Source organism: Bemisia tabaci, chromosome 3 (assembly GCF_918797505.1).
Source record: "Bemisia tabaci chromosome 3, PGI_BMITA_v3".
NCBI lineage: Eukaryota > Metazoa > Arthropoda > Insecta > Hemiptera > Aleyrodidae > Bemisia > Bemisia tabaci.
In genome coordinates this window covers 22011911-22037780 of record NC_092795.1, presented here as the reverse complement: position 1 = coordinate 22037780, position 25870 = coordinate 22011911, and the positions used below count along the sequence as shown (strand labels likewise).

The window sequence follows — 25870 nt, the reverse complement described above, 5'->3', positions numbered from 1 at the left end:
CAGTTCGCGATGCAATAACATTGCAAGTTATTTGAATTTTAATGGAATACCTTTTAATATTAATTAAAGACTATTCTTTAATTAATATAATTAGTCTAGTTAGTCTATTAACTTACCATGCAATTTCAATTTATTGCAACCTGTGCTATTTGGGTCTGGGACCAGGGCCGGATTTAGGGGGTGGCCACACGGGCCGCGGCCCATGGCGGCAAATGTTGCAATTTTTTCAAATGTAGGCATAAAAAAATCGGATTCAGAAAAAAACATTACAGACGAGAAAAGGCGACAAAATCTCTCATTTCCTGAGAGTTAAAGTATAGTAATTTCTAATTTGTTCATCTTCCGGTGATACAAAAGACAGCGCCTTTCATAAGTCTAGTTAAGAGAGGAACTAAACACGAAATTTGACCTGGAGCGGCGCGGCGCAGAGAGCAATGATGACGAGGACTTGAGATGAAAAGGAGAAGCCCTCGGCGCGCCGGTCAGCATGAAACACATATTAGCGCCTTCAAGACCTTATGAATACTTCACACATTGCGTCAAACGTAGTACGGTCAACAGCGGCTGGCGTGACACTCATAATGCCTACAAGACTGCATGAATACTTCACGCATTGCGTCAATCGTCAAAAACAGTGAGGTCAGCAGCGGTCGCGGTCGGCGTGAAACGCATAGCGCCTACAAGATCTTAGGGATACTTCACGCATTGCGCCAAACACAGTGCGGCTGGCGCGGCGGCGGAAATTACAATTATTAAATCAAATTGATGTTTATTCCTCTATAATTTTTTCGTTCATTTCTTATAAATAAAAGACCTTGTCCACACAGAGATAGGTTTACGAAACATAACTTTCGCGCAAAGTTCCGTGAACTTTTGCTAGTGTTGACAGGGCTTTCACAAAAAATGTGCCCAACACGAGTAAACGCGTCTTATGCACCCCTATCCCTCCGGCACGGTCACTTAATAGTTTTTATTGACGTTTCAAAACGAATGAGAAGGGGCGGCAAAATACAGGCGACCCATGGGCGGCAAGTAGGTAAATCCGGCCCTGTCTGGGACCAACAAAACTCAAAATAACCTAAAAAATGTAGATCATGATAGTCATCATGTTAAGAGGAACTTTCTCAGAGAACTAGAAATATTTAAATCTGCGCGATACCTACAATCAAGCGGGAGTCGTGTACCTATCCATTTCGATTTAAGTCGATTTCAGCGTACGTCTTAGAAGACGTCATTTTCTAGTAACACAAAATAATAATACATATTATAAAAATTAATAATTAAATAATAATTTATTGACTTTAGGAGCGCCAAAATTAATGATTATAGACGTGATGCCAGACTTCAGGCGCTAAGTGCACGCTATGAAACTATAAGGCAGGACGGTCGGCCTCTAGACAACTTGGGCTCTGTAGGCCACAACTTCAACCTATGAAGGTATGAAACCCTCTACATTCTATTCTTCCACATGTTGGTTTTCTGTAGGTTCGATGTCCGTCAGGCCATACTCGCGTCGATTTCAACGTGGGTAATGCGTATTGTTGGCCAAGAAAGACGTAGGTCACATAGGCATGAAGGTAAATTGTTGTATAGGTATAATTGTTGTAGGTAATTGATGTAGGGTAAATTGTTGTGATGTATTGTAGGTAATTGTTGTAGGGTAAATTGTTGTGATGTATTGTAGGTAATTGTTGTAGGGTAAATTGTTGTGATGTATTGTAGGTAATTGTTGTAGGCATGAAGGTAAATTGTAGGTCATACTGCACTGGACAAAAAAAAAACCTAGCCAAATTGTGGTGTAGGTCCAAAAACTGTAGGCGAAGTGACCGGGCACCAATCTGCTGATTGCGTGGGTGGCAATTCACGTAGCTTCTCGACGACTCAGAACATTTTGCCTTCCAACCTCGATACTATCCAGTCACAGCGAGACAATCAACATGCAATCAAGCTGGATGGAAAGCATAACATTTCACTCAGAGAATATCTCATTCGTTCTTCTAATTCTTTAAATGGTGTTTAGAGTTGTAGTTGAAGGGAAGATAGCGCCAGAGAGAATGAAAACTCATGGAGAAACACAAAATAGAAAACCGAAAGATTTGACGGGGTCAAAAACAAAGTGTGAATCAAGTCGAGAGGGCGGGCGCCCTACTTGCAGAGTACCTCTGCTGTGAGCGCTCATTCCTCGTTTCCTCTCATCTCCCTATAAACCTGACCTGCTACTAATATAACCGAGACTCCCTAGAGAATATTTCAGTTACAGTGCCCACTGACTGTTACAACGTGATAGTCAACGAACGCACGGAGAAAAGGAACTCGTGCGTGGGACCCGAAGTTTAGGTCATATGGATTTCTGAAGTTTTCAGATTGAGCATCTGAACACTTTAGGTCTAGCTGTCGAGGTTCGGATCACACATCTGAAACTTCAATTCTTACATCTGCAGTACTTCGGTTTTCACATCCGAAAAACTTCTGTTCTCACATCTGAAGTACTTCAGATGTAAGAACTGAAGTTTCAGATGTATGATCCGAACCTCGGCAGATAGACCTAAAGTGTTCAGATGCTCAATCTGAAAACTTCAGAGATCCACATGACCTAAACTTCGGGTCCCGCGCACGAGGTTTTTTTCTCCGTGCGGCATCGGTCAGAGGTGCAGACTATTCCCTGCTGAATCTAATCAGAATATAAGTATTGAATGTCCATCCCACGATGAATGAAGGAGTGAATACTTGAAATGAAGTAAATTTCAAAGCAAAAAATTTGGAATGAAATATCAAAATAGGTCAGTAGGGAGGGTGAAACAGTTTCAACAGAGAATCGTCCAAAGCCATTCACCCGGCAGGGATTAACGCAACTCTAATAAAACCCTATCTCACCTGGGAATTTGATATCCTCTTCCTCTAATAAAACACCTATCTCACCTGGGAATTTGATATCCTCTTCCTCAAGGTTAACTTTTGCGCTGAGGATAATAGATAACCCCCTCCCTCCCCCTAAGCGGAAATTCTGCACCCTAAAATACCTATGTTTTTGTAAACATCTTCGAGAACACACCAGGCCATCGTGATGGGGAACTGACACAACACTGCGAGCACCAGTTTTGGCCCTTCCCACCTCCTATTCAACGGGTGAAAGGAGGACAAAAAAAGACAAAGAAAAAAGTGGAATAGGTAAAATCTTCTGAAAACCAAAGGAAAGAAATACACAATTATTTTTAAAACTTGGTCTTAGAGTTGTTGAAGTTCAAAAACGACGTGTGCGGTTCATAAAAAGACAAAATAAATTAAAAGTAAGAAGAAAATCCGTTAAAATCTCTTCAACATGAAGCAAGGGAAAGAAATTCGAGAAATTATTGCGCTCCAACGCGAGTGCGTTCTTCTTTTGCTCCTCAGACTAGCCCAGAAACACAAAACGTCCAAAATCCAGACTTTGGCCACTTTTACCCATTAGTATCTTATCCCAAGTCCTATCTATTTCTATATTTAAACAATGTAAACGTCACGCCGACACCAAAGAACACGGTGGCTCTGTATACATGATTTGAATAGACAAGATGACAAAAGATTTAAATCCATTGCCAAACTACTAAGACGCAGCCGAGCAATCATAAGCAAATATTTATGCTTCTTAGCCGCCCACATTGACGGATCCGATTATTGTAGGGGACCTGGTCGGAGTGATCGCGAGTCACTGTAAGCAGGTAGAGTAATTCACGCGCGAGGCAGTGAAACTGCCATCTATAGGTCGCCGTCAAACTGTCACATGCAACTATTCCGGCTCTCAAGCCGCTTACGTTGCCTACCTGAAATTTTGAAGGCGAACTGGTCAGCGCACCGGACGCTCTAGTTCGGCGACGGTTAGTGTAACGGAATGAAGGAAGCTACAAAATTACGAGCAATTGTCACTATTACGATACTGTTCACACTTTCTGATTACTTCAAATACAAGTTAGATAGACTTCAAAATAATGTAAATAGAGTGACTGACGGACCATTGAGCCTCTCGATTAATTCTCACGAAACCTCCGGTGTCGCGAGGACTTCAATATATATTTTCCTGGGCTCAAGATGGTTATTTTGGGTACATTTATATTCAACTGATAAAAGATCACGTAATCGGCCACTGTTTTGAAATCAATACCAGGGAGCGCGAAGACTTTATTGAAACATTTTATAAGAATTTCATTGCTGCTCATTTTTAAAACTGGACTTCATTTAGCAATTGGGAACTACAATTTCTGGCTAAATGTAGAGACATCATATGTGCAATAGGTTTCCCTTAGAAGGTGAGTGCTTTCTGTAGATGAGCCTGAAATGGTAGTTTCTATTTAAAAAATGTGGTTAAACAAAAATCAAAATTTAAAAACCGTATTCGTTTGAAAGGTAAATAATCTTGTACTTTACGTGTACGTCATGGATTTTTTTGTTTTGTTTGTTTGTTGTTTGTTGTTGGTTTTTATAGAGGGTAATATTTTAGTGCGATTGGCTCATTGCATTTCAGTCGATGCGAGTGTTTGAGCTATCAAAGCATTCGCACATTATTCGCCAAAATCATGCAGGTCAAAATATTCAACTGGAAATTAAAACGTTGCAAGACTACATCGAGACGTGTAGAAGCTTGGCCTTAAGTTCAGATCCTTACACTAATTTTGGGTACTTAACATAATTTTTACCGTTTTCAACTTGAAGCTTTCCGACCTGAATCTGGGTCGTGCATGTTAGTCGAAGCAAAATTTTAATATGACAAAAGTTCATGCAGGATCAGCCAACCACGCGCAGGACCAAATTTGATGACATTTACGGAGAGGTCAAGGGGCACATTCCTTGCTCTTAACTTCGCCTAATTCAACAGTAATTAGGGCATGCAATTTCGTGCCACGCTCTGTAAGTTTTAAGTCGCTTGGATGCTAATTAAGTATTTCTTTGCGCTTATTTATCTAATTAGGAGGCCCTGGGAAACGCAGTCGTAGAAAAATCGATCGACGGACCTTGATCATTGATTTATCGAGCAGCTTTGATCAAGAATGTACATTACAATCAAGGATAATCGTTATGAGATTAATAAAATTCAAGTTTTCAATATAATCAAGCAAAAATTGTTCCCTGCTTCAGGCGACTTAACGCGACTGTAAGCTGTATATGGTTAGCTAGAAAAATCATTATATCACTAGTAAAAAAAATTGGGATTAAGCTTGGCTTCGGACAAACCTTACGAGGGAAAAATGTTGACTACATTTTTAGCAAAGTCATATGAATTCCTGAAAGTTTGTGTTACGTCTAAGTTTAGCCGAACTTTCTGTACACGGATTAATATTAATGAGTCGTGACCAGCATCATTAAAAAATGGAAAACAACTTCGTTGGAGGTGAAAGCAGTAAAGGGCTCACTATTAGCGTAAAAGTTCACACATTCGGCAAGATTGATGATTTGTCATTTCTGCCTTGCCGGTCTCTCTAAACAAAAAAAAAAAATGTCACTCAGTGAATCGTTCCAGATTTAAGAACAGCCAAACTGAACAGCCGTAGTTTTTACGAGTCAAATTCTCAAAGAGTATAATTATACTACCTCTAAAAACTTAGACAGACCATCAATTTACCGATTACAGATAAACCATTCAATGGTTCATCTATATACGTCATAAAAACGAGGCTCGATACCAGTTGCTCTCCTTTGAGGGTAATCGCAATAGTTTTGTCCATCACCGCCTTACAATACCTATCCAAATTGCTTTTTACATTCATAGGTTTGAAAACTAAGCAATTTTTTTTTAAGGAAATTTAATCTTTTTTGCAAAAGAAAATGTATTCACACACAGAAATGTTAGCAAGGTCACTAAGTATCTCTCAGATGCGAGGTTCCAGGAATTTCAATTTTGAGGTGCAATTTTTCTCAAGATTCCACCCTATCCCTACACACCGAAAATTGAGAGAGTAGACACTGAATATAGGGGGGAGGCAGGAGGGGGGTTTGTGGATCCCTATTTTTGATCGTTATCAGTCTCTATTTCCAGAGTTTTAAGGCCGATGCCATTTCATCAGACAATAAACAAGAGAACTTAGATGATTATTTTAATTTCCAAGAACAAGAATGTATCATTTTTTTCAATTCACTTCGAATCTTAGCTGAATAAAACTAATTCTCTCAGCTGGAAAATTTACGACTCCATTTCAAAACAGTATGAGACATTGGATAACAACATTTAATGGAAATAATAATGTGAACGTACTTGGACGCAAGGCGGAATCTACTAGCGGCTCCTCTCCGGCCCCTACGCACACAAAAACAACCAACTTGAGCTTTTTGTATGTTTCATCACATTTATAAATATTACAAACTAATCTACAGAAAAACAAAAATAATAAAAAAATGAACTTTTCAGATCGTGTGTATGTACATGTATGTGATGTACAACGAAATCGATCACTTAAATCCAGGAAGCAATCTATACCAGAATTGCGCCTTTCGGCATCGTACACGAAGAATGCGATACGGTTATTTTTAACGAGGAACTTGCTAAGTTTAAATAGGTTTTTATTTTATAATCTTCCAAACGTCACATTATTGCTCGATCTGAGAGACAAGAACGCTAGCATTTTGATATTATTCGAGTCAATATGAAAATAAATAGTTGATTTGTGATACTAATGGTTATGAAAAAATAAAATGTGTGCCTGTGGATTGATGTACGATTTTTGTTCCAAGTGCACCCTAGATGATACAAAAATATTGGACTGAGGAGATAGAAATATTTTCTAGCCGTAATTTTAGACTTGAGCTACGGCTAGTGGCGTGGCGTGAATTTTGATGTATCGATTGTTATGCCATTTAAACTTATAGAAAAGGATCGATAAACAGGGTGTTCGCAGCGAACGCCTTAATACTCGATTCTTTACCATAGGTTTAAATGGAATAACAATCGATACATCGCAATTCACGCCACGCCACTGGCTACGGCGCACAATGGAACGAGTCGATCGAAATAGTTGAACAAACTTCGAAAACTTTAAAAGCTTATAACTCCATTAAAACAAAATATTGAGGTTTAAAAGAGGTTTCATTGGTTTCTTTGTAAAATTTACTGATAGAGGCACCCCCTAAAATTTGAAATTTGACCAAATAGACATAAACTGTGTAGTTTCAGTCAAAAAGTTCTTGTCCGACCTTTGCCATTGACTCGATCCACAGTGTGGCGGGAATAAAAAGTATTCGATTGAGCTTGAATAGGAAAATTCAACCGTGCGATTAGATTCGAGATAGATAAGTTTAGGTACCTATATACATGACCTTGGTAAATAGGTACCGATGATATAAAATATACCAGTGAGTGATAAGGTACCGACTCGGTTGTTCTGAGTCCTTCATCTTGAGAACATAGTGATGAGGCAAAAGTAAGTTAAAGTTTAATTTCCAGAGGCATAGTATCCATATCAATCTTTCACGACTCAGCGACTGTTCAAACCGTGAAGAACTTTAAGTCGGGCGCAAAAGGCAGACATGCACGGGCTTTGTGGGAAATATGTTTTCTTTTCATTTTTGTCCTTCACGAGGGATCAGGTTTCGTGGCACAGGAATTATTCGTTTATTCCTCTAACAGCCACCTGCATAATGAATACGGTTGCGGCCAGAGACCCGGAACAAGCGACGACTGAGCAAAACTTGACGGAGAAAGAGAACAAAATTGCAGAAGTATCCGTGTTCATCGCAATTTCTAAAAAAGCTCATCGCCATGGTGCCATACCGAGAGTAAAGAGTAAGGATGTGTCTAAATATAGAGTTTTTAAGGCCCAAAAGGGCTTACAACTTGCTAACGCAAAAATGTCATTGCCAATCTTCATATTCCAATATCGAACCAAGATCACCAAGAGTGTTCATAAGTGAGCTTTCTCCCCCCAAAAATGAGTAAATTTATGCCAAAACTAAGTCAAACCCGTTCTTCACAAACTACGGATCGTAACAATTGTAATAGTAAATCACGCTGGATTATTTGAATTCATAGATTGGCTGCCCTTTTAGGCCCTAAAAGCCCCATGACCTGACCACAAAATAACCAACATGTACATACTTTCCGTGTTTAGGTAGGAGTGTACTTAATGTGATTCGATGGACGCCATATTTTGTGTCAGAACGGCATACGATATATCGCATCAATTGGTTCCATTTTTTTCAGCTACTCGTCATTTTTTCCAATTTGAGATCGCAATTCTGTAGTCAGGAGACTAAAGCACTCACTTACCAAATTTAATAAAAGAAATTCAACGTAATAAAGGTGTGGCTTTTTTAGAGAGAATATATCGCATTCGAGTGTAGTTTTGATATCAGTATCGAATGCGATGTTTTCTCTCTAAAAAAACCACGCCTTTATTACGTTGAATTTCTTTGTTAAAATTGGTAAGTGAGTGCTTTAGTCTCCTGACAACAGAATTGCGATCGCAAAATTGGAGAAAAATGACGAGTAGCTGAAAAAATGGAACCAATTGATGCGATATATCGCATGCTGTTCTGACATAAAATATGGCGTCCATCGAATCACCTTAAGCCGAGACTATGCGTGGCAATATGACAGGATGCTCGATTAGGGCTCCTCAACATACTGCTGAATTCATCCGAATTTTGCGAGTTCCATCTCAAGCGAATCTTCAAAAGCTTCGAGAGAGTGCATAACGGTAACGGATGTGTGATAATCCTTACTTAGAGCCTCAGTCTCTGATTTACATCGCCGCTTGAAAGGACCCGCGACTTCCTTTTGCGGTATCTGGCGGTAGGATTTAAGGACGAGAAAAACTTGCTCATGTATTGAACGTGCCAAGTACAGGAACTGCCACCTCCCTTTCGGCAGAGTTTGAACCCGTTTTTATGAAGAACGACAGCTCGCATGGGTCTGAAGATTTGATGATTGTATGACATGAGCAAGAATATAGTATGGTTTTTTTTTTTTTTTTTTTTTTTTCAAATATAATCCTCGTATAGTGTAACTGGATATATCGATCTTGAAAAGCACGATAGATGATATCATTCACAGCGTTTGTGCGTATACTTAATAAGTTTGCTAAACTTTTAGTCTCATTAATAATGACTACTAAAGAAATACACATTTTGACTAATACTGATTTTAAACCCGATTATTTTCATAGGGTAATGCCACGCAGAAAGCACATAGGTAGGTGGTTTATTAAAACTTTACTTCCTGAGAGGAAGTTCGTGATCTTAATTGGATTTAAAAAGTAGCTATTTTAGGCCTGTCGGCCAAAGACACGCATAAACTCAGAAATCCCGTTTTTGTAGCCCCTTTTCTAAACATTTTCTCTCTTCGAGAGAAGATGAATCATTCTAAAAACAAAGAGAGGAGGACATGGAAGATTTTTTTTAAAAAAAGTCAATTATTGGGATTTGGCTCTAATTTTAAGTGTGAGATTTCCCCTGTGGGATATTTCAATTTTGGAAACGTATACAATAAGGAAACAAACAAAGTTTATTTATACCAAATGAAAAAAAAAACACTAAGAAGTGACCCAAACTGCATGTAACAAGGTGGAGAAATGGTGCTGGGTCCACACCATTTCGCAGGGAAAACAAAGCCAAGAAATTCCAATAATTAAAACCAGAGTCAAAATTCCGTATTTGCCCCTAATTTTGACTCTAATTTTAATTTTTGGGAGTTCTTGGCTTTGTTTTCCCCGCGAAATGGTGTGGACCCAGCACCATTTCTCCACCTTGTTATTTACACCTCAGAACACCTTTAAACAATGTATTCTAAATTAATTTCAGACAAGTGAAGTGGTGATGAAACAGAAAAATGTGAAAATAAACACAGCGGTAAACACATCGAGGAGAGAGTCTAATAAACGACCCTCGACCCCTCGGAAAAACGCGACGCTGCAGCGTTCACCACGAAGCGGTGGCAACGTCCACGGAGGATGGATGACATTTGACGGTGGATGATGAGTGTCACCGTTCGCCGGGACCGGCACCACGACCGTGTCTAGCCGATTGATACATACCCAAGATTACCCGACATCCGTTATCGATCAAACCGACCGGCCGGGGCCCCCGGGCGGGGCGCGGCGGAAAAAAACAATAAAAGAGCAACAAAACGGGTAAGGAGGGGCGCAAAAAAGCTCGAGACGAGTTTGCCCTTTTCAATTCCACGACTATCGCCCGCTGAAACCGAGAAAATCCCTCCCCGTCGTGGAGGAAAATTAAAATCAGAGGCACAAAGAGAGCGGCGTTACCGATTAGCCCAAGAATTGCCCGATTCCCATTATGAAAAAAGACTAAAATCCGCGCATTACTCCACGGAATTTGGCACGTTCGAGACGGGGCCGGGTAAACGGGCTGCAGTGGCGTGGCGTGCTTTGCGATATATCGATTGATCTGATATTTGAACCTATGGAAAAAGATCGGTAAACAGGGTATACCTTAATAATCGATGCTTTACCATAGCTTCAAATGGTGAAATATCGATAATCGATCGTTCACGCCACGCCAGTGACGGGCTGGTAGGCTAGGTGAACGAGTCAAGTGGGACGTCACAGCTGTATAAGAGTCATCTACGCTCTAATCTTGCAAGATCATCACTAATAAGACGACCCTGCCGCGCCTTGAGTCACCCGGGATGCTCCCCGCAACGCAGGGGCTCTCAACACGTCCTCAAGACCCGTGTCTTTTGTCCCAAACCGATTCACTCTCACGTTCGCCGGTCGCGTTCGGGCTTCCCGCAGGCGTTGTCTCGTTTTCGCCCTCGCCCTCTTATTATCATAAAAACAACGAATTCTGTCCGGAGATAAATCTATAATTCATGCATGCTCTTGCCAATTCACGTGGACTCGAATAAAATTAGCTTTGCTATTCCAAATCACATGCTTGTGGTGGGGCACGGAAAATTCGTCGCCAAGTTCGGGGAAAAGTTACTTAATGGTCCAGTTACACGATCAAATTGAGCCATCAAATTGGGCCTCTCATTGGTCGCATCCTCACCTCAGGTCTTTTTCCACCAATCAGAGCTTCAATTTGATGGCTCAATTTGATCGTGTAACTGGACCACAAGACAGTCGTTGGCTGTGCGCAAGTACGGAATGCAGCGTGCCGTTTGCGATGAATCCATTGATTTGCCATTTAAACCTATGCATAGATTAGCACGGCGTTCCCAACGAACACCTAAATAATCGATTCTTTATCATACATTCACATGTTAGCACATCGATAGTTGATTGTAAGGAGAGAAAACTCTAAAAAATGACCTGAAACTGTGTGTAACAAGAATGGTGCTGAGTCCGCAACTCCACACCCCCCGGGCCCCGCGAAATGGTGTGGACCCAGCACCATTTATCCACCTTGTTGATTGTTATTTGACTAAGGAATTCGTATTTTCCTCGTTCCTGATCACTTTGAAAGTGAATTAACAAACTAAACACTTACAAATATAAATCATAATAACAATCATCGATCAGTACGTTTCAATTTTTTTACTTCATTTTTTAAAAGGACCAGGCAAGGAGAAAGTACCAATTTTATAAGACCTCTGTATCCCGATGAAAGTAGGAAAATACTCGACTTTGAAAGCAACTTGATCAATAGTCTACTCATTTAAAAGCATCTCACTCCGTTTTGCGTGCGTCTTTTTTGTGCCATTTTCTGGGTAATGCGAGCAGCGCATTAGGACATTAGGTGTTGTGCCGAGAGGAGCATCAATCACGATTTCCTGCATCCATTAATTCATATTTTTCAATACTTATTCATCAGATCAAAATCCCGCCGACCGCTACGCTCTTGAATGAGAGTGCATGAAAAACCGAAGCGCCTTCATTATTTCACATGCAACCAGGACAACAGCAGAGCTCGAATAGTTGCATCAAGGCGTTATAACCAACGCCGCGTCATTTGCGCACGACACTTGGCCGCGTCGCACAGTGGATTGAGTCAATAGGAGAGGATGGACACAATTTGGAAACTTCAAACGCTTATAACTCCGTTTTTACAAAAATTTAAGTTTCTAAAAGTGGTTCCATTGGTTTTCTCGTTAAATTTTCTTCAATAAACACCCCTTGAAATTTAAAATGTGAAAAAATAAACATCATAATTTGCAGTGTTAGTAAAAAATGTCATGTCCGACCTCTCTAATGGACCACTAGACAAGGTACGAATTTAAGCAATCTGACACATGTTTCTTAACCAGAATTTCACGTAGAACACGATTCACACTACGAAAATTACCGAAATCAACTTCTAACGAAGATATTAACGTTTCTATTTCGCACTGATTACGAGGAATTTGAACTGCCCGCTCACAAGAAACTCAAAGCTCTACGTGAGTCAAATCGCGCACTACAACGGTTTCAGCAAGCTTCTCAATCGAGCAATGTTCATTTTCCACCATGTGTTGTTCAAACTGTGTCGATTTTAGTGAGATGTCGCCTTCTTTTTTATCAAAGAGCGAGGTAAAATCCCACGTTTTTATACATTTTCCACCATGTGTTGTTCAAAATGTGTCGATTTTAGTGAGATGTCGCCTTCTTTTTTATCAAAGAGCGAGGTAAAATCCCACGTTTTTATACATTTTGCTATGCATAACTGGTAGGAATGGAAGCGGTGAAAAGAGGAACTAAAGGAGTGAATTTTTAATCGGGCGGCGCATGGTCTACTTGCGTGAATATTTCATGGGAACGATATGCAACATCGTTATCTCTGAGCTGGTGACACGAGACATCGACATTCAGACACGATTCATACATCCAGTATCTGTTATACTTGACTTTCATCAGTTTCGTCAAATGCACCTCAAAAATGCTTGTCATGTACCTAGTACGACGCTTAGTTACTTATATTGAACTTTTGCGCGATGCACTTTGGGTATACGATCGATATTTTTCAGGTTTCAACTGTTGGTAGAATATTTTGGGAAAATTGGAATTTCAGCCCTCAGACATAAATCATTAAGGAACGACCATCTGAAATTTATAATTCAAAATATTTAATTTTGAGGGAAAGCTGATCACTTAGCTTCCCAATCTAACGTGTTCGGGCAGGAAATCGCCGGATTTTGGTGCTAATTTCCACCCTTTGCTACAGGCTACTTTTTCCTTCCTTTCTTACATTATATTTGGAGAGGCTAAGATAGGAAATGTGGCATCTGAAAGTGAGAGATGGTGAAAGATGCAAATTTAAAAGCCAACTCGAGGTAGATGAGTCGACAACTACGTCGCATCATCCAACAAGACTCTCTACATCGTATTTGCACCTTTTTTTTTGCACCATCATATTCGCCACTGTTCTGTATCCACCCCCAACAATGGATACATCACGTCTCTACACCCTTTCCTTTGATTTGCGCCTTTCTTCATGCCCAGTTAAAGTTTCATCGCCTGAAGTGATGGTCTGTGCAGTCACTGCACTTTTTCCTCCCTCTTCGAATTGAGGACGCGGTCCGAGAGGAATTTTCCACTCGGACAAATACTGAACCCATTACATCGATGTCTTGAAGAGAGTACATGCATAAAGGCTGTTCTAGGCATAGTTTTTTTTTAACAGGATTGTAGAATAATGCTGTGTCCACACTATCCTGGGGGAAAATCAACGCCCAAAATTCCAAAATTCCTGTCACTTATAGCTCGGGCCACATTTTCCTTGTTATTTGAACATTAATTTCCTTTCGCTGATCGATGCATTTTTTTTTTCGAGGAGAACTCACGAGTTTAAAGATGAAAAAGCAACACATATACCCACAAAAAATACTTCAACTTAGCATTGGACGTATTCGCGCGGCTAAAAGGAAGTCTGTGCTGATAAATTGTCATCAGGAAGAATAAGTGGATGAAAGTAAAAATAGACAAAGAAGTGGATGTTGGTAAAAATGACCGATGTTTAAAAGACATAAAGAGTGCCCAATTAATTATGAAAAAAGCATTCTTAAAAAACGTTTTTGCTCTTTTGGAGCACAATAATCAATGTTTGATAATTCATGGGACCCGACCGGTTAAACACGATTCTATTACACGCGCGATTGGCCTTTTTATGACATAAAGGTTTAAGAGGTTTTTTACGAGCGGTTTTTTGCGAGGTTTTTATTGCTTTGTAGCACAATGTGCAATGAAAAAGGAACATTAGAGACGGAATGTGACTTCTCTCAGGTCTTCACTGGCTCATGCCATTCCTTGCCCATAGGAGCTTAACCTCACCAACGACTTTGAACAAGGTGCTGCTGAAAGCGCGAAAAACCCCATCCGCCTTCATTTTCTTCTATACGCAACACGCACAACCATTGAGCACCAATATTTGGATCCAGACGTTACTACAGTACCACTAATACAACTTGTATAAGAAGAGTATTGCACTGCCATGTGCATCTTGGCTTGTCCATGTTTCTTGGCTCTGACTGCGTTCCATCAGTTTTAGACTTTTTATGGGACTCTATAAAGGACCAATGTTAATCAACCCAACCTAGGAAAATTTGTAACATCGATGGAGAGATTTGACTAAATTTTGCAATTGGGAGCTACAATTTTCGACTTATCTGTAAATACACACATGCCCATTGGAAAACTAATGGTACAAACGTTGTTTTTAAACTGAGCCAGAAAGCGTGGTTCCTGATTGCAAAATATAGTCCAATTAATGATACTCGTTGATAAAGTGTGATGCTCCACAAGAATTTCCATCAAAGTTTGTTCAGGACTAATTTTCGAGGTTAGTAATTAGAAAATCTTTATCATGTTTAGAGATCAGTTATCATCTTGTTTGCTCACCTTAATCCAAAACAATGAGAAGAGGAACTACTCTGTAAATACCATAAACTCGATGACCAATCAGGGAGCGGCACACTTATTCCGTAGCAAAAGGATTGTGAGATGGCCGTGCTCTCCTAATATAAGTACTATAGACGGCCTTTGTTTCATTTCCATCCTTTGAAAAAAAAGTCGTACCATGCCACCGTGCTAAGGAAAAACGCCGTATGAACCTTCAGGCGTTGCCAAATTCCGATTGATAAAACAAGAATTTCCGGGTAAACTTATGAATATTTTTCGTCCAATTTTTTAGATAAAGTTGTTCGCAATTTCACCTGGAGTTCCTAAAAATTTCAATGAAAAATATCCATAACTTTCCTCAAAAATGAAAATTTTACCAAAGGAAATTTGGCAACTCTCGAATGTTCCTCGTTGGCACGACAGAGAATGTGTGTGTTGCATCTTGACGAAGACGTAGACATGACCGCAGTTTTTCCCTCTGAGGATATGAATTTTGAAGCTCGCTCATATGAGTCAAGTGCGTGGACCTACGAGTTCGATTAAAAAAGCCCTTTTTCTCTGTGCTGAAATTGTTCGGTATTATTTCCCTTCCTTTGCGTTATCAGGCGCGATTGCTGGGAGTGGGCCGAGGACGAAGCCTTTAAGTTATACAAAGGCGGAAGGAGGCACTCGGCTTTGTGCGCAGAGGGCAGCGCTCAAGTTCCGGTGAACGGGTAGGCGCATTCCATTCAGATTAAAGTTGAGCCGAGGCAAGCGGTTTGGAAATGCGTTTCCGCTTTGGGATAGTGCAAACCGAACGGAACCTCCTGGAGCGAAAACCGATGGGTAGTGCCTAACGGATGAACAAGGTGCGAACAGTGCTGCCGATTCGGAACCTCACACGAAAGTCCCAGTGAGCGCTAGAGTCCCTTTATACTGAGAGTCAAGACAACACCCCCTCATGGAGTCACAAATGGAAATAAAGATTACACAAATTGAACGTTTTTCGTAATCTTTGATCGGCCCATTCTCAAATTTCTTTCTCCGTTCCTTCTCTCATTCCGTTTGTTCCTTGCCGAACCCGTAATTTCCTGGTCCATTCCAGATTATAATATTTGCAATCGGTGAAAATGTAATCTTTATTCCCGTTTGTGACACTGTGAAGGCCTAAAATACGGGAACCAATCAGAAATGAATTCACATTGTCTTGACTCTCAGTATAAAGGGACTCTAGTGAGCGCCAACTAATAATTTACTAGCTTTTCGTCAATCTGTCGAATTCCTTCATAGAGAATCAGAAATGGACCGCGTCTAGCAGAAAGGAATCAAGTCACATTAGCCATTGTCGAATTTAACAGGGCAATTTAATTTTTTACAAGGGAGCCTTGATGCGGATGCCTTTAAAAAATTTAAGGAATTTACTTGGAACTATGCAGAAAATTCACCGAGATTTGCACACAAATCCGCACAACCCTTTTCATGGAAAAAATTAAATAACTCAATTAAATTTGGCGATAGCTGATGTGGCTTGAATCCTTTCTACTGAACGCGGTCCTAATTCGCTAACTGCTTTGATCGGTATCCTATGGTGCGGTGGTTGTAGCGCTTGTGTAAGCGACATAAAATGAGCCGAAAAATGTTATTCTCTCTTGCGTAACGCCGGTCATATGTCTAGTTGAAAAATGTTTCAAAATGCCTAAGTGTCTCAATTCTTTGCTAAAAACGTGCGTTTCTAAAAATTAAACTTGGAAATTTCCTCCGATGATCGACCAAGTACTTCATTTGTAATCGTAGTGCACTGATACAAAATCAACTGAAAGAGGCTGAAAATAATGGGATGTATTACCAAAAATTTAACTTTCAAGAAACATCAAATTTTAAGTGGGTGATAGGACTGCGATATCCTGGTAAGCATTGGCAGTAGAATGTGTGTTCCAAAATACCATAGACCTACAGCCGGCTGTAAGATTTCCAATAGCTTCCATAGCCGGCAACACAATTTCTTAAAGCCTTTTATAGCCGATGGCGATTAAGCAATGGCCTGGCGATAAAGTATATGCTAAACGTTACTAATTACGGATGCTAGGACTTAGTAAGTTTTTGGACTACCGCTCTCTTTTTGGGCCGTAGTATTTTGATTTATTTTGCAAGGAAAGCTTCGTACTTTTGAAGGATGCCGATGCCTGCCATTCCTAATATGTTGGAGCGCCTTCAATTTCGTATGATACTGTGCAATACCTGTGGTGTGAAATAGTTGCTTCAAGCGCCGTGGTACGCTGCGTATGCGGCGGGCGGGCAGCCAGCGCAAAACGCGCATTGGCGCCTATAAACCTAACAGAGATACTTCACGCATTGCGCAACGCGTGAAGTATCCCTGTTAGGTTTGTAGGCGCCAGTGCGTCGGCGCTCCGCTTTGTGTTAGGCTCTAATATTTGATCTCGTGGAGTCAGCGTTTTTCAACTCATGACTTTGAAATGTTTGCACACTCTGTATGGATTCTTCTCATTTTAATTCATGAAAAAAAATATGTAGTGAAGGAAAATATATTGTGCGATTTGTAAATATTATGGTGATTCCGTACAAACTTAAGGATTTACAAAGCACACGAATTTCTACACAATTTCTCATAGCCTTTTATAGCCAATGGCGAAAAAGCAACAGCCAGGCGATAAAGTGTAAAGCCCGGCGATAGGAACTATAGCCCGGCTGCATAATTTTTTATCGCTTCGTGTAGCCCGGCCGTATGATTTTTTTCCACTTCCTGCAGCCGGCTATATGATTTTCTATCGCCTTCTTCAGTCGGCTATAAGAATTCCTACGGTATTTTGAAACGCAGCTTCTATCGCCAATTTTTACCAGGGTAATTTTTTCACTAGATGCTAGACTTACTGTATCCCCAAAGCTTTTTTCCATTTAACACATCCTTGATGTACGCTGATTGAACTCTTAAACTTCAAAATTTAACTAACCTTCTAATAAAAACTTGTATAATACATATTCAGAATTAGATTTTCGCTATATACATGGGCGAATAAGAGGGTTGGTTTCGCAATTAATGGGGGTAGGTTTATCTAAATGTATCGTGTAATTTTAGGTGTTTAGGACTGATAACACGACAAAGCTCCAAAAAGCAAAGCTTAACCTTTTTTAATTCAATAGGTAATTGATCGGTGTAACAATCTGTATCATTATTAGGTATTTCAAAATATCAGCAATATTTCATCATTAGCAAACCAATGAAATCGATCGTTTCATATACAATTTTACTTATTAACTGATAAGGGACAAAGGGATCGCCCAAAACCACCTGAAACTGACACGGTTTGGCAGCTACAATTGCTCCGCGCAAGCTTGCACTGAATCTGACATCTTGGAAAAACGATGCTGGATCTGACTCAAAAGTCAGTCATGAAAGCCTGCAACACAAATGTTTCCCGAGAAACTCATAGGGACGGGGTTCGAAAGTTACTCTGAGCTTCCGATCTGAAGAAAAGCACATAAAGGGTATATGTGGGCGGTTAGAAGCAACATTCGTTTGATTCCGCTGAGAAGTTTCAAAATGTCTGTAGAAATTGAATCTCTCACGAAAGAGTCACTGAACAGTTTCTTTTTTATTTATGTATTTATTGTTTCCTTATTTCATTTTTTTAAAATACAAGTTATATTAGAACTTCTCACGCTTCAAAGAAAAAGTATGTGCTATGCCCAGAGTTTTAGGTACCACATCTTGGCAATAGGCAATACAAATAGGTATGTCGATTTAATTTGCGTGCAATCTTCATCTTTGATCTCAAAAACTTTTATTGTATCTTCATAACAATAAATCAAAGTTTTTCCGTTGACGAAGAACAAGTTGAGCATACACGTGCTACATTTATTGTAAATTTATTGTTCATTTATTTTTGGAAGTAATTCTACGAACACCTTTACATAAAACTGAAAATAAGAATGCAGACTGACGCCAATAACTTCAGTAGAGAAAATACATAAAATATTTAAGATAAGATGATTGTTCGAACTCATTGTCAGATTGAATATCACATTCTATAAGCCCCGGAAGAAAAATTTGAAATCGCCATAAAATCACAATTTTTTGTTGGTAAATTCACCAAAATGAAAGTGGTGTAAATTTCTAAAATCCAAGATACAAAGTTCTCAAATTCTAAAAGGTGTCACGATCAAACAATTTCTCGGCTAATAATTGCAGACAATTTTCATTTCTTATGATTTTGATGTACCACAAATCCCTACGAATTTGCAAGCGACAAACCTCCAAGAGCACTAAATTCAATTTCTGTATCCACCTAATTAAAAGTATTAATTTAATTACCTTTTGACCAGACGCGGTAATAGTTGTTCCACACTTCCTGTTTCTTGAGGGTTCGATAACAATTACACCGAACTTCGTAACATGTTGAAACGAACAGCACGAGATTATTCTTACAAATCCATCAGATGATTAAAAGTAGCAAGAGAAGGAAAAAAGAACATTCCTATGTTCATGTCATCATGTCAGACATGGGTCTTTCACGGTTCGAATGAAAAAGTTAACTTGTGATCTACTGGAACTTTTTTTTAAAAAAGAAAACTTCACTGAAACATAGTTTCTCAAGTGTTCTTCTTGGGCACATAAGTCATTTCATGTTAACTGTTCGCACTTGTTTTTATGACGGTGTAATTTGATAGTCGGTTGATGGGCTGAACTTTTAAGCTTTCACCGGTGGGCTGATCTGAATTCGGAGCAGGACACAGAATTAAAAGGAATCAAAAGAATACATGAATAATGTACCTATGAAACGTAAGGATTGGGGTTTTTGAAAGGGGATTTGGAGATACGGAGCATCCTAAGCTACATTTCGCCCGAAAAGTTAGGTCAGGTCACTTAGGGGTGCATTCCATTTCTATAATACTCTTATACGTACAACCCTCTCTCCTCTAATTGAAATTCTTGCTGACCAAATGATAAAACTTTTGACTTTGGAAGACCTTAGAGCTGGTCGATAATGAACTCGCGTTAAGGATAGAAGAAATGTTCTCGAAGTATCTAACCTTAAGTAAAACTAATTAAATAGATTGATGACCACCTTAAGTTTGAATTCGACAAATTCAAAAATTTGGAAAATCATTACGTGGCTTAACAGTTCCTAGATTCCTGAATTTCTCAACAAAATGTTTAAAAAATAGAAGCATCTTAAGTTCGTGGGCTATTGAATTTCTTGACAAAATGTTTAAAATATAGAGGCATCTTAAGAAACTTCCTACCGAATGTGAAAATATCACGGTCAGTAGCTCAACTCTCTGTTTGGCCAACATTTACAGCCTCCTCCGGAATACGATTAAGTAAGTACAATTTTTTGATAACAAATAAAAATACAGAAAAGTAACACTAACTGATTCTATTTTATCTAACTTTCCCCTTATTATAAATATAAAACTTTAGTTTAGAGGCCGGTAGAAATTGGATGAAAATTCAAACTTTCTACTTCGTTAATTCCAATTCTGTCTCCTCCTTCCTCTCCCAATAAACAGAGTGGACACATTTCGATAGTTTTCAAAAGGGAGAAAAGTCTTGGCATTGGGGGAGGGGGGGGGGGTTTCAACGGGAGTTCAAAGTCTTGAAACGACGCCGACACGGAAAAAAGGAGACAGGAGAGGGAAAAGCGCAAAAGCGCGGGATCGAGTTAAGAGTGACCGCTGAAAAGTGACCGCCGGAATTTCAAATCTGTTTCAACATGTAAGAGGAAAGGAATGAAAAGTTTCAACTCAACAAGCGAGACATAGATATATTACAGCTTGATTCTTGGCATTTTCCTCTACCTCTTTTTCCAGCGTTTCGAAAAATTCGCCAACATTTCTGGGCTAAAACGTTACAGGTCCGCGTACCCTTAATGTTACTGTAGAATAAGTTTACAGTTTTAAACGACAACTACGTTTTGATACATTTTTTTACCCGAGTTCACCAGATGGCAGATTTTACTAAAGGAAATTGACAAATTTAATTCCTGAAACAAGAGATAATTTATGGAAAAAGTCTCTGTCAAACCCTTCACAAGCGTAACTACAAATATGCACCGGATGAGCTACCTGACATAAACATTAATAATAACTCTTGAGTTTGAGATTAATTGATCTCTTGCCACGCTAGCCACCGCATTTTCTTTCCCTATTCCTTCTTTCGCATGAGGGAATATTAAAAATTTACGTTCATTTTTTCAGCAAGTCATAGAGCCATAAAAAGGCCAATGAAAATTTATCAGAAATTATGATTGGAATTAATATTAAATGCACAGATGTCATGAACCACTATGAGATCTATTACGGTTACACCACTATTTTTTATGGTGGACCTGATTACACAATTTTCCGAGTTTTCTTCAACTAAAAAGTGATTACGTAAGGCAGAGGTCACGATTAAAAAAATTCCGTCTAGATCTAAAATGCAAAAAAGTAAGCGCTCTATAGTCTCATAGACGCTGAAAGTAGTTGAACAATCTAATATTAAAATAGAAGACTGCAGTAACCGCGCAATTAATTATGGAGAATCAGAGCACGAAAACTGCACGCTTCTAAAAGATACGAATGACATTCGAATGAGAGATTGAAATGAGAGAGAAGATATGTTGTAAACAATTCCAGTAGAATGGTCCTCTAGTGGGGCACGATTCGGTATGAGCAGTCACTGGTGGTACACATGGGAATATAAATGAATGTCACAAAAAGGGAATGCCACCCAAAATATACTTTTGGAGATTATGGCTCTGGAAGGATGTGAGAGGTTAACTCTCAGAAATCAATTGATAGACGGTGCATAAAACTTTGAGTGGAATGATCACAAGAAGTTCCAAGTGATATTTGAGTATGGGAAAAGGTTTTAAATTTATTTATCAATATTTCCTGCGGTAATTAAGTCTAGGTACTATCCGCGACGAGAGGTGTTGGAGAAATGGACGTATTTCTACCAAACGGAATTATGTGCATTATGACCTGAGCCCTGTTATGCACATATTCTTATGGGTCTCAGGGTTCATGTCTCAATGCACATAGTTCCGTTTGACAGAAATACGTCTAAATGTGGGAATGGGTTCACGTGGGACGGAAGCGGAGGCATGCTGCAAAAATGATTCAAATGCGGGATTGAAGCCCAGGTGGTAATAATCGAGTAGAATAGTTGGTAAAGAGTAAAAAAAATATCTAAAGATGGATATGGTATAAAGTTAGGATTTCAACCGACTACGATGATGAGCGCGATGAAGACAACGAGGAGCACGAGAATACAACAAATAGCGATAGCGGCCACCATGGTTCACGACTCGACTGAGGCCTCATCGAGGACGAACTCGCAAAGGTAAGCGGCCGGAACGCAGGAGCAGGCGTCGAGATGCGCCCCCCTCATCCCGACCCCCGCCCCCGCCCCCGTCCATCGCTCTCACCTCTCATCAACGTCCCCCGTACACCATCCATCGGAGCCCCCCCCCCCCCCCCCCGACTCGATTCCTCTTCCGCTTTTCGAATCCTCTGTCTCGAGCCTAGCTGGACCTAGAGTCCCTTTGTACTGAGAGTAAAGACAATGCGGATCCATTTCTGGTGGTTCCCGTATTTTAGGCCTTCACAGTGTCAAAATAACGGGGGTAAAGATTACATTTTCACTGATGGCAAAGATTATAAAACTGGGATGGACCGGGAAATGGGGGTACGGAAAGGAGACAGGAATTCGGGAATGGGTTGATCAAAGATTACAAAAAACGTCAAATTTGTGTAATCTTTATTCAAATTTGTGACATCCATAAGCTGCGTTGTCTCGACTTTCTCTATAAAGGGACTCTAGACGGACCTAGCGACTAGAGTATCTTGATAGGGAGAGAATGGCCACTGGGCCCTATGGAGGAGATTAGGGCCCAAAAATGGCGGCGTTTTCTTTTGGTTTTTGAGGTTGGGAGGGGGGTGTCATTGCCAACTTTTGATGATTATCAAGAACCGCACTTGCTGCCAACCTTACTACATCAAAAATGACTTTTCTCGAAACGAGCAAACGATTCTCCGGTAAAAATTGGCGATAGGAGCTGCGTTTCAAAATACCATAGGAGTTCTTATAGCCGACTAAAGAAGGATATTGAAAGTCATATAGCTAGCTGTAGAATGCGGGGAAAATCATACGGCCGGGCTATAGGTACGAAGCGATAAAAAATTATGCAGTCGGGCTATAGTTCCTATCGCCGGGCTTTACACTTTATCGCCATCGATTATAAAAGGCTATAAGAAATTATGTAGAAATTCGTGTTCTTTGGAAATCATTAAGTTTGATACGGAACCACCTTAATATTTACAAAACACATAGTATATTTTCCTTTAATATATATTTTTTTTTCATCAATTCAAATGAGAATAATAATGGATGTGCAAACATTTCAAAATCATGAGTTGAATAACGCTGACTCCGCGAGATTAAATACTAGAGCCAAACACAAAGCGGAGCGGTGACGCGCTGGCGCCTACAAACCTAACAGGGATACTTCACGCATTGCGCAATGCGTGAAGTATCCCTGTTAGGTTTGTAGGCGCCAATGCGCGTTTCGAGCTCCCTGCCCGCCCGCCGCGCCGCAGCGTGCCACGGCGTCTGATGCAAGTCCTAGTATCCGTATTTAGTAACGTTTAGCATAAACTTTATCGTCTGGCTGTTGCTTAATCTCCATCGGCTATAAAAGGCTATAAGAAATTGTACAGCCGGCTACAGGAGCTATTGGAAATCTTACAGCCGGCTTTAGGTCTATAGTATTTTGGAACACACATTCTACTGCCAATTTTTACCACGGTTAGCCATAATACTATGTAAATACGTCGTAATAATGCATTTATGAGTAAAGTTATCGTTGCCATAATCAAATGAAACTACATTTTGAGTCATTTGGTACTTACATTTACTAACAGCGTCCGCCATTTTTCAGCCGTGGAAGGCTCCATTCAGCCTAAGATGGCTGAGCAAATGTAACCGAAGTGGCCATACTCTCTCTATAAAGGTGCTCTAGCCGGACCTACCAGCTAGGGACGAAAAAACTTGAGAGCGACGAAAAATCGATGGACCACTTGAGACTTAAGCAACAAAAAAGCTGACGCTCTGCACCAACTTGTTGGATGAACCTTGGCAAATCTCCACCGGTCTTGTGGAAAGAGCGTCTGCAGGAGGGGTACCACCGTATCGAGGTATAAAGATGGAGGGCGATTCTGTAGGGAAAAGTCGATGTCGATCAAACCGTTTGACCAACATATATATTCTGGATATTCTAATTTTTTCAGGCAGATATCGGATTTGTTAAAGGTAAAGACATTATTTAGCCGGAATCACACGCTGGATTTAGCAGCTGAATATAGAAGTCAACAGTCATCGCTCAACGGTTGAAATTTCGCAAATTCGAGGTATTTTCATCCAGATGTATATCAAATCTATTCGAATAGTTCAGAGGAATTCGACATTATCCGATTGTTGCTGAGCCTCGTTGCTAAATGTTGCGCGCAAAATTCAGGCATCGGACCAATGACTTCCGCATCCAAGCCACATTCAGCTCCCACATTCAGCGTGTGATTCCGGTGATACATTGATGGAGATGATTCGTAAAACTAGCCGCTCATCACGGCCGGGGCGCTAACCCCGGACCTTAGATAATAAAAAGTCGTTGCCTGTGCACTTGTGCAGTACTGCCGTAAGGAAGAACACTGTATGAGCCTTTAGACGTAGCTAAGTTTCCTCCGATAAAAACCGGATTTACAGGAAAAATTGCAAAAATTCTTTCCAAAATTTTCACACTATTTTAAACGCAAATTAATTTAAGATATCTGGAAATTTCAAGGAAAAGTATTCGTGAATATTGTTAAAAATACATGTTTTATCAAAGGAAATTTGGCAACTCTCAAAGGTTCAGACGGCGTTCTTCCTAGCACGGCAGAGTAGGGCTCCAGCTGACGGAGAAAGTCACGCGGCAATAAAGCGGTACAAGAGACTGGTCGGGTGGAGCCACGTTCCACACGACAAAATCATCCGCCAAAAACGCAACTTCTGGAAAACTTTTACGCCCTTCCTGTTGCGCATTCGGAAAAACGGAAGAAATTGGGTCGATGACGGGGAATATAGTCTGTAAAATAAATCAGCCCAATCGGAGGCGGCAGGTCCGTACTTTCCCTTTGAGAGCTTCAGTTTGACGTAAGTTTGATGAGTCTGGTGTTCGGTGCGCAGATCAACAATCAACATTCCGAATTATATACATTCCGCTCGTCTTCTCACTCTTTATCTAATTAAGTATACAAAAGTCAATTGAAAAGATCAAATTTTAGAAATTCAATCGTTGAAAAAATGCCAGACTGACGCTAAACTTAAGCTCAGGCTAATCGTGTGTTTTGGCCTATGGAAACAGAGGGAAGCGTTTCATCATGCACAGACCTTATGAGCAAGGCGGATAAAGAATGGTGGTCGCTTTTTGTATCCTCTTGACTTTACAAGGAATCGTGTACATGGGTCGACCGAGACCCGGGAAGGGGGAGGGGGGGTCGGTTTGGCCTCGGATTACACGGTAAAACCCGTACCCTCTTGACATCACAAATCTTCAAGATAGCAGCCAAAATCGACATGCGACCACCATTCTTTGTCCGCCTTGCTTTAACAGAAGTTGAACTTCCAGATCCGTTGCCCCACGTACTACTTCGATTAATTGGACTGCATTTTGCAATTTGGAACTACAATATCTGGCTTAATTTAGAAACGATGCATGTAATGTTAGTTTCCCTGTGCACACGAGTGTTTTTAGAGCTGGGCTGAAAATTGTAGTGTCTAATTTCAAAATTTAGTCCAATTATCAATTTCAACCATTAGATTGTCATTCGGGAAAAAATGAAAGTCAGTTCCTAGGGTGATTAGAACAAGTTCATCTTTCAAAACTTTCAAACACACGTTACGTGCGACAATTGTGCAGTGAATCAGGACAATACATTTGACTTTTAAATTCTGACGGATAAAGTTCGGGGTCAAATTCTAGAATGACTAAACAGGAGACTGACATTTTAGTTTTTTTTTAACTAATCCTCTGATGACTTTTCTAAATGTATCGCCATCGCTTATCGAAGATAAGCGATGGCTTATCGATCGCTTATCATGATTGGGATGAGGATGT

The 25870-nt window shown here is 40.1% G+C and overlaps 1 protein-coding gene across 4 annotated transcripts in view; it reads right to left on the bottom strand.

The window, feature by feature from the left end:
- Positions 1-25870, bottom strand: part of LOC109029926 (bone morphogenetic protein 1) — a 112164-nt gene that overhangs the window by 48196 nt on the left and 38098 nt on the right. For 3 of the 4 annotated variants that reach the window (XR_002008667.2, XM_019040630.2, XM_019040631.2), the window contains exon 4: positions 6224-6265. The exons of the other annotated variant lie outside the window; for it this stretch is intronic. Coding sequence is in view for 2 of the 3 variants with exons in the window: in XM_019040630.2 (XP_018896175.2) it covers positions 6224-6265 (42 nt within the window). In the remaining variant the exon portion in view is untranslated. The remainder of the gene's footprint in view (positions 1-6223; positions 6266-25870) is intronic. 4 annotated transcript variants of the gene reach the window in all.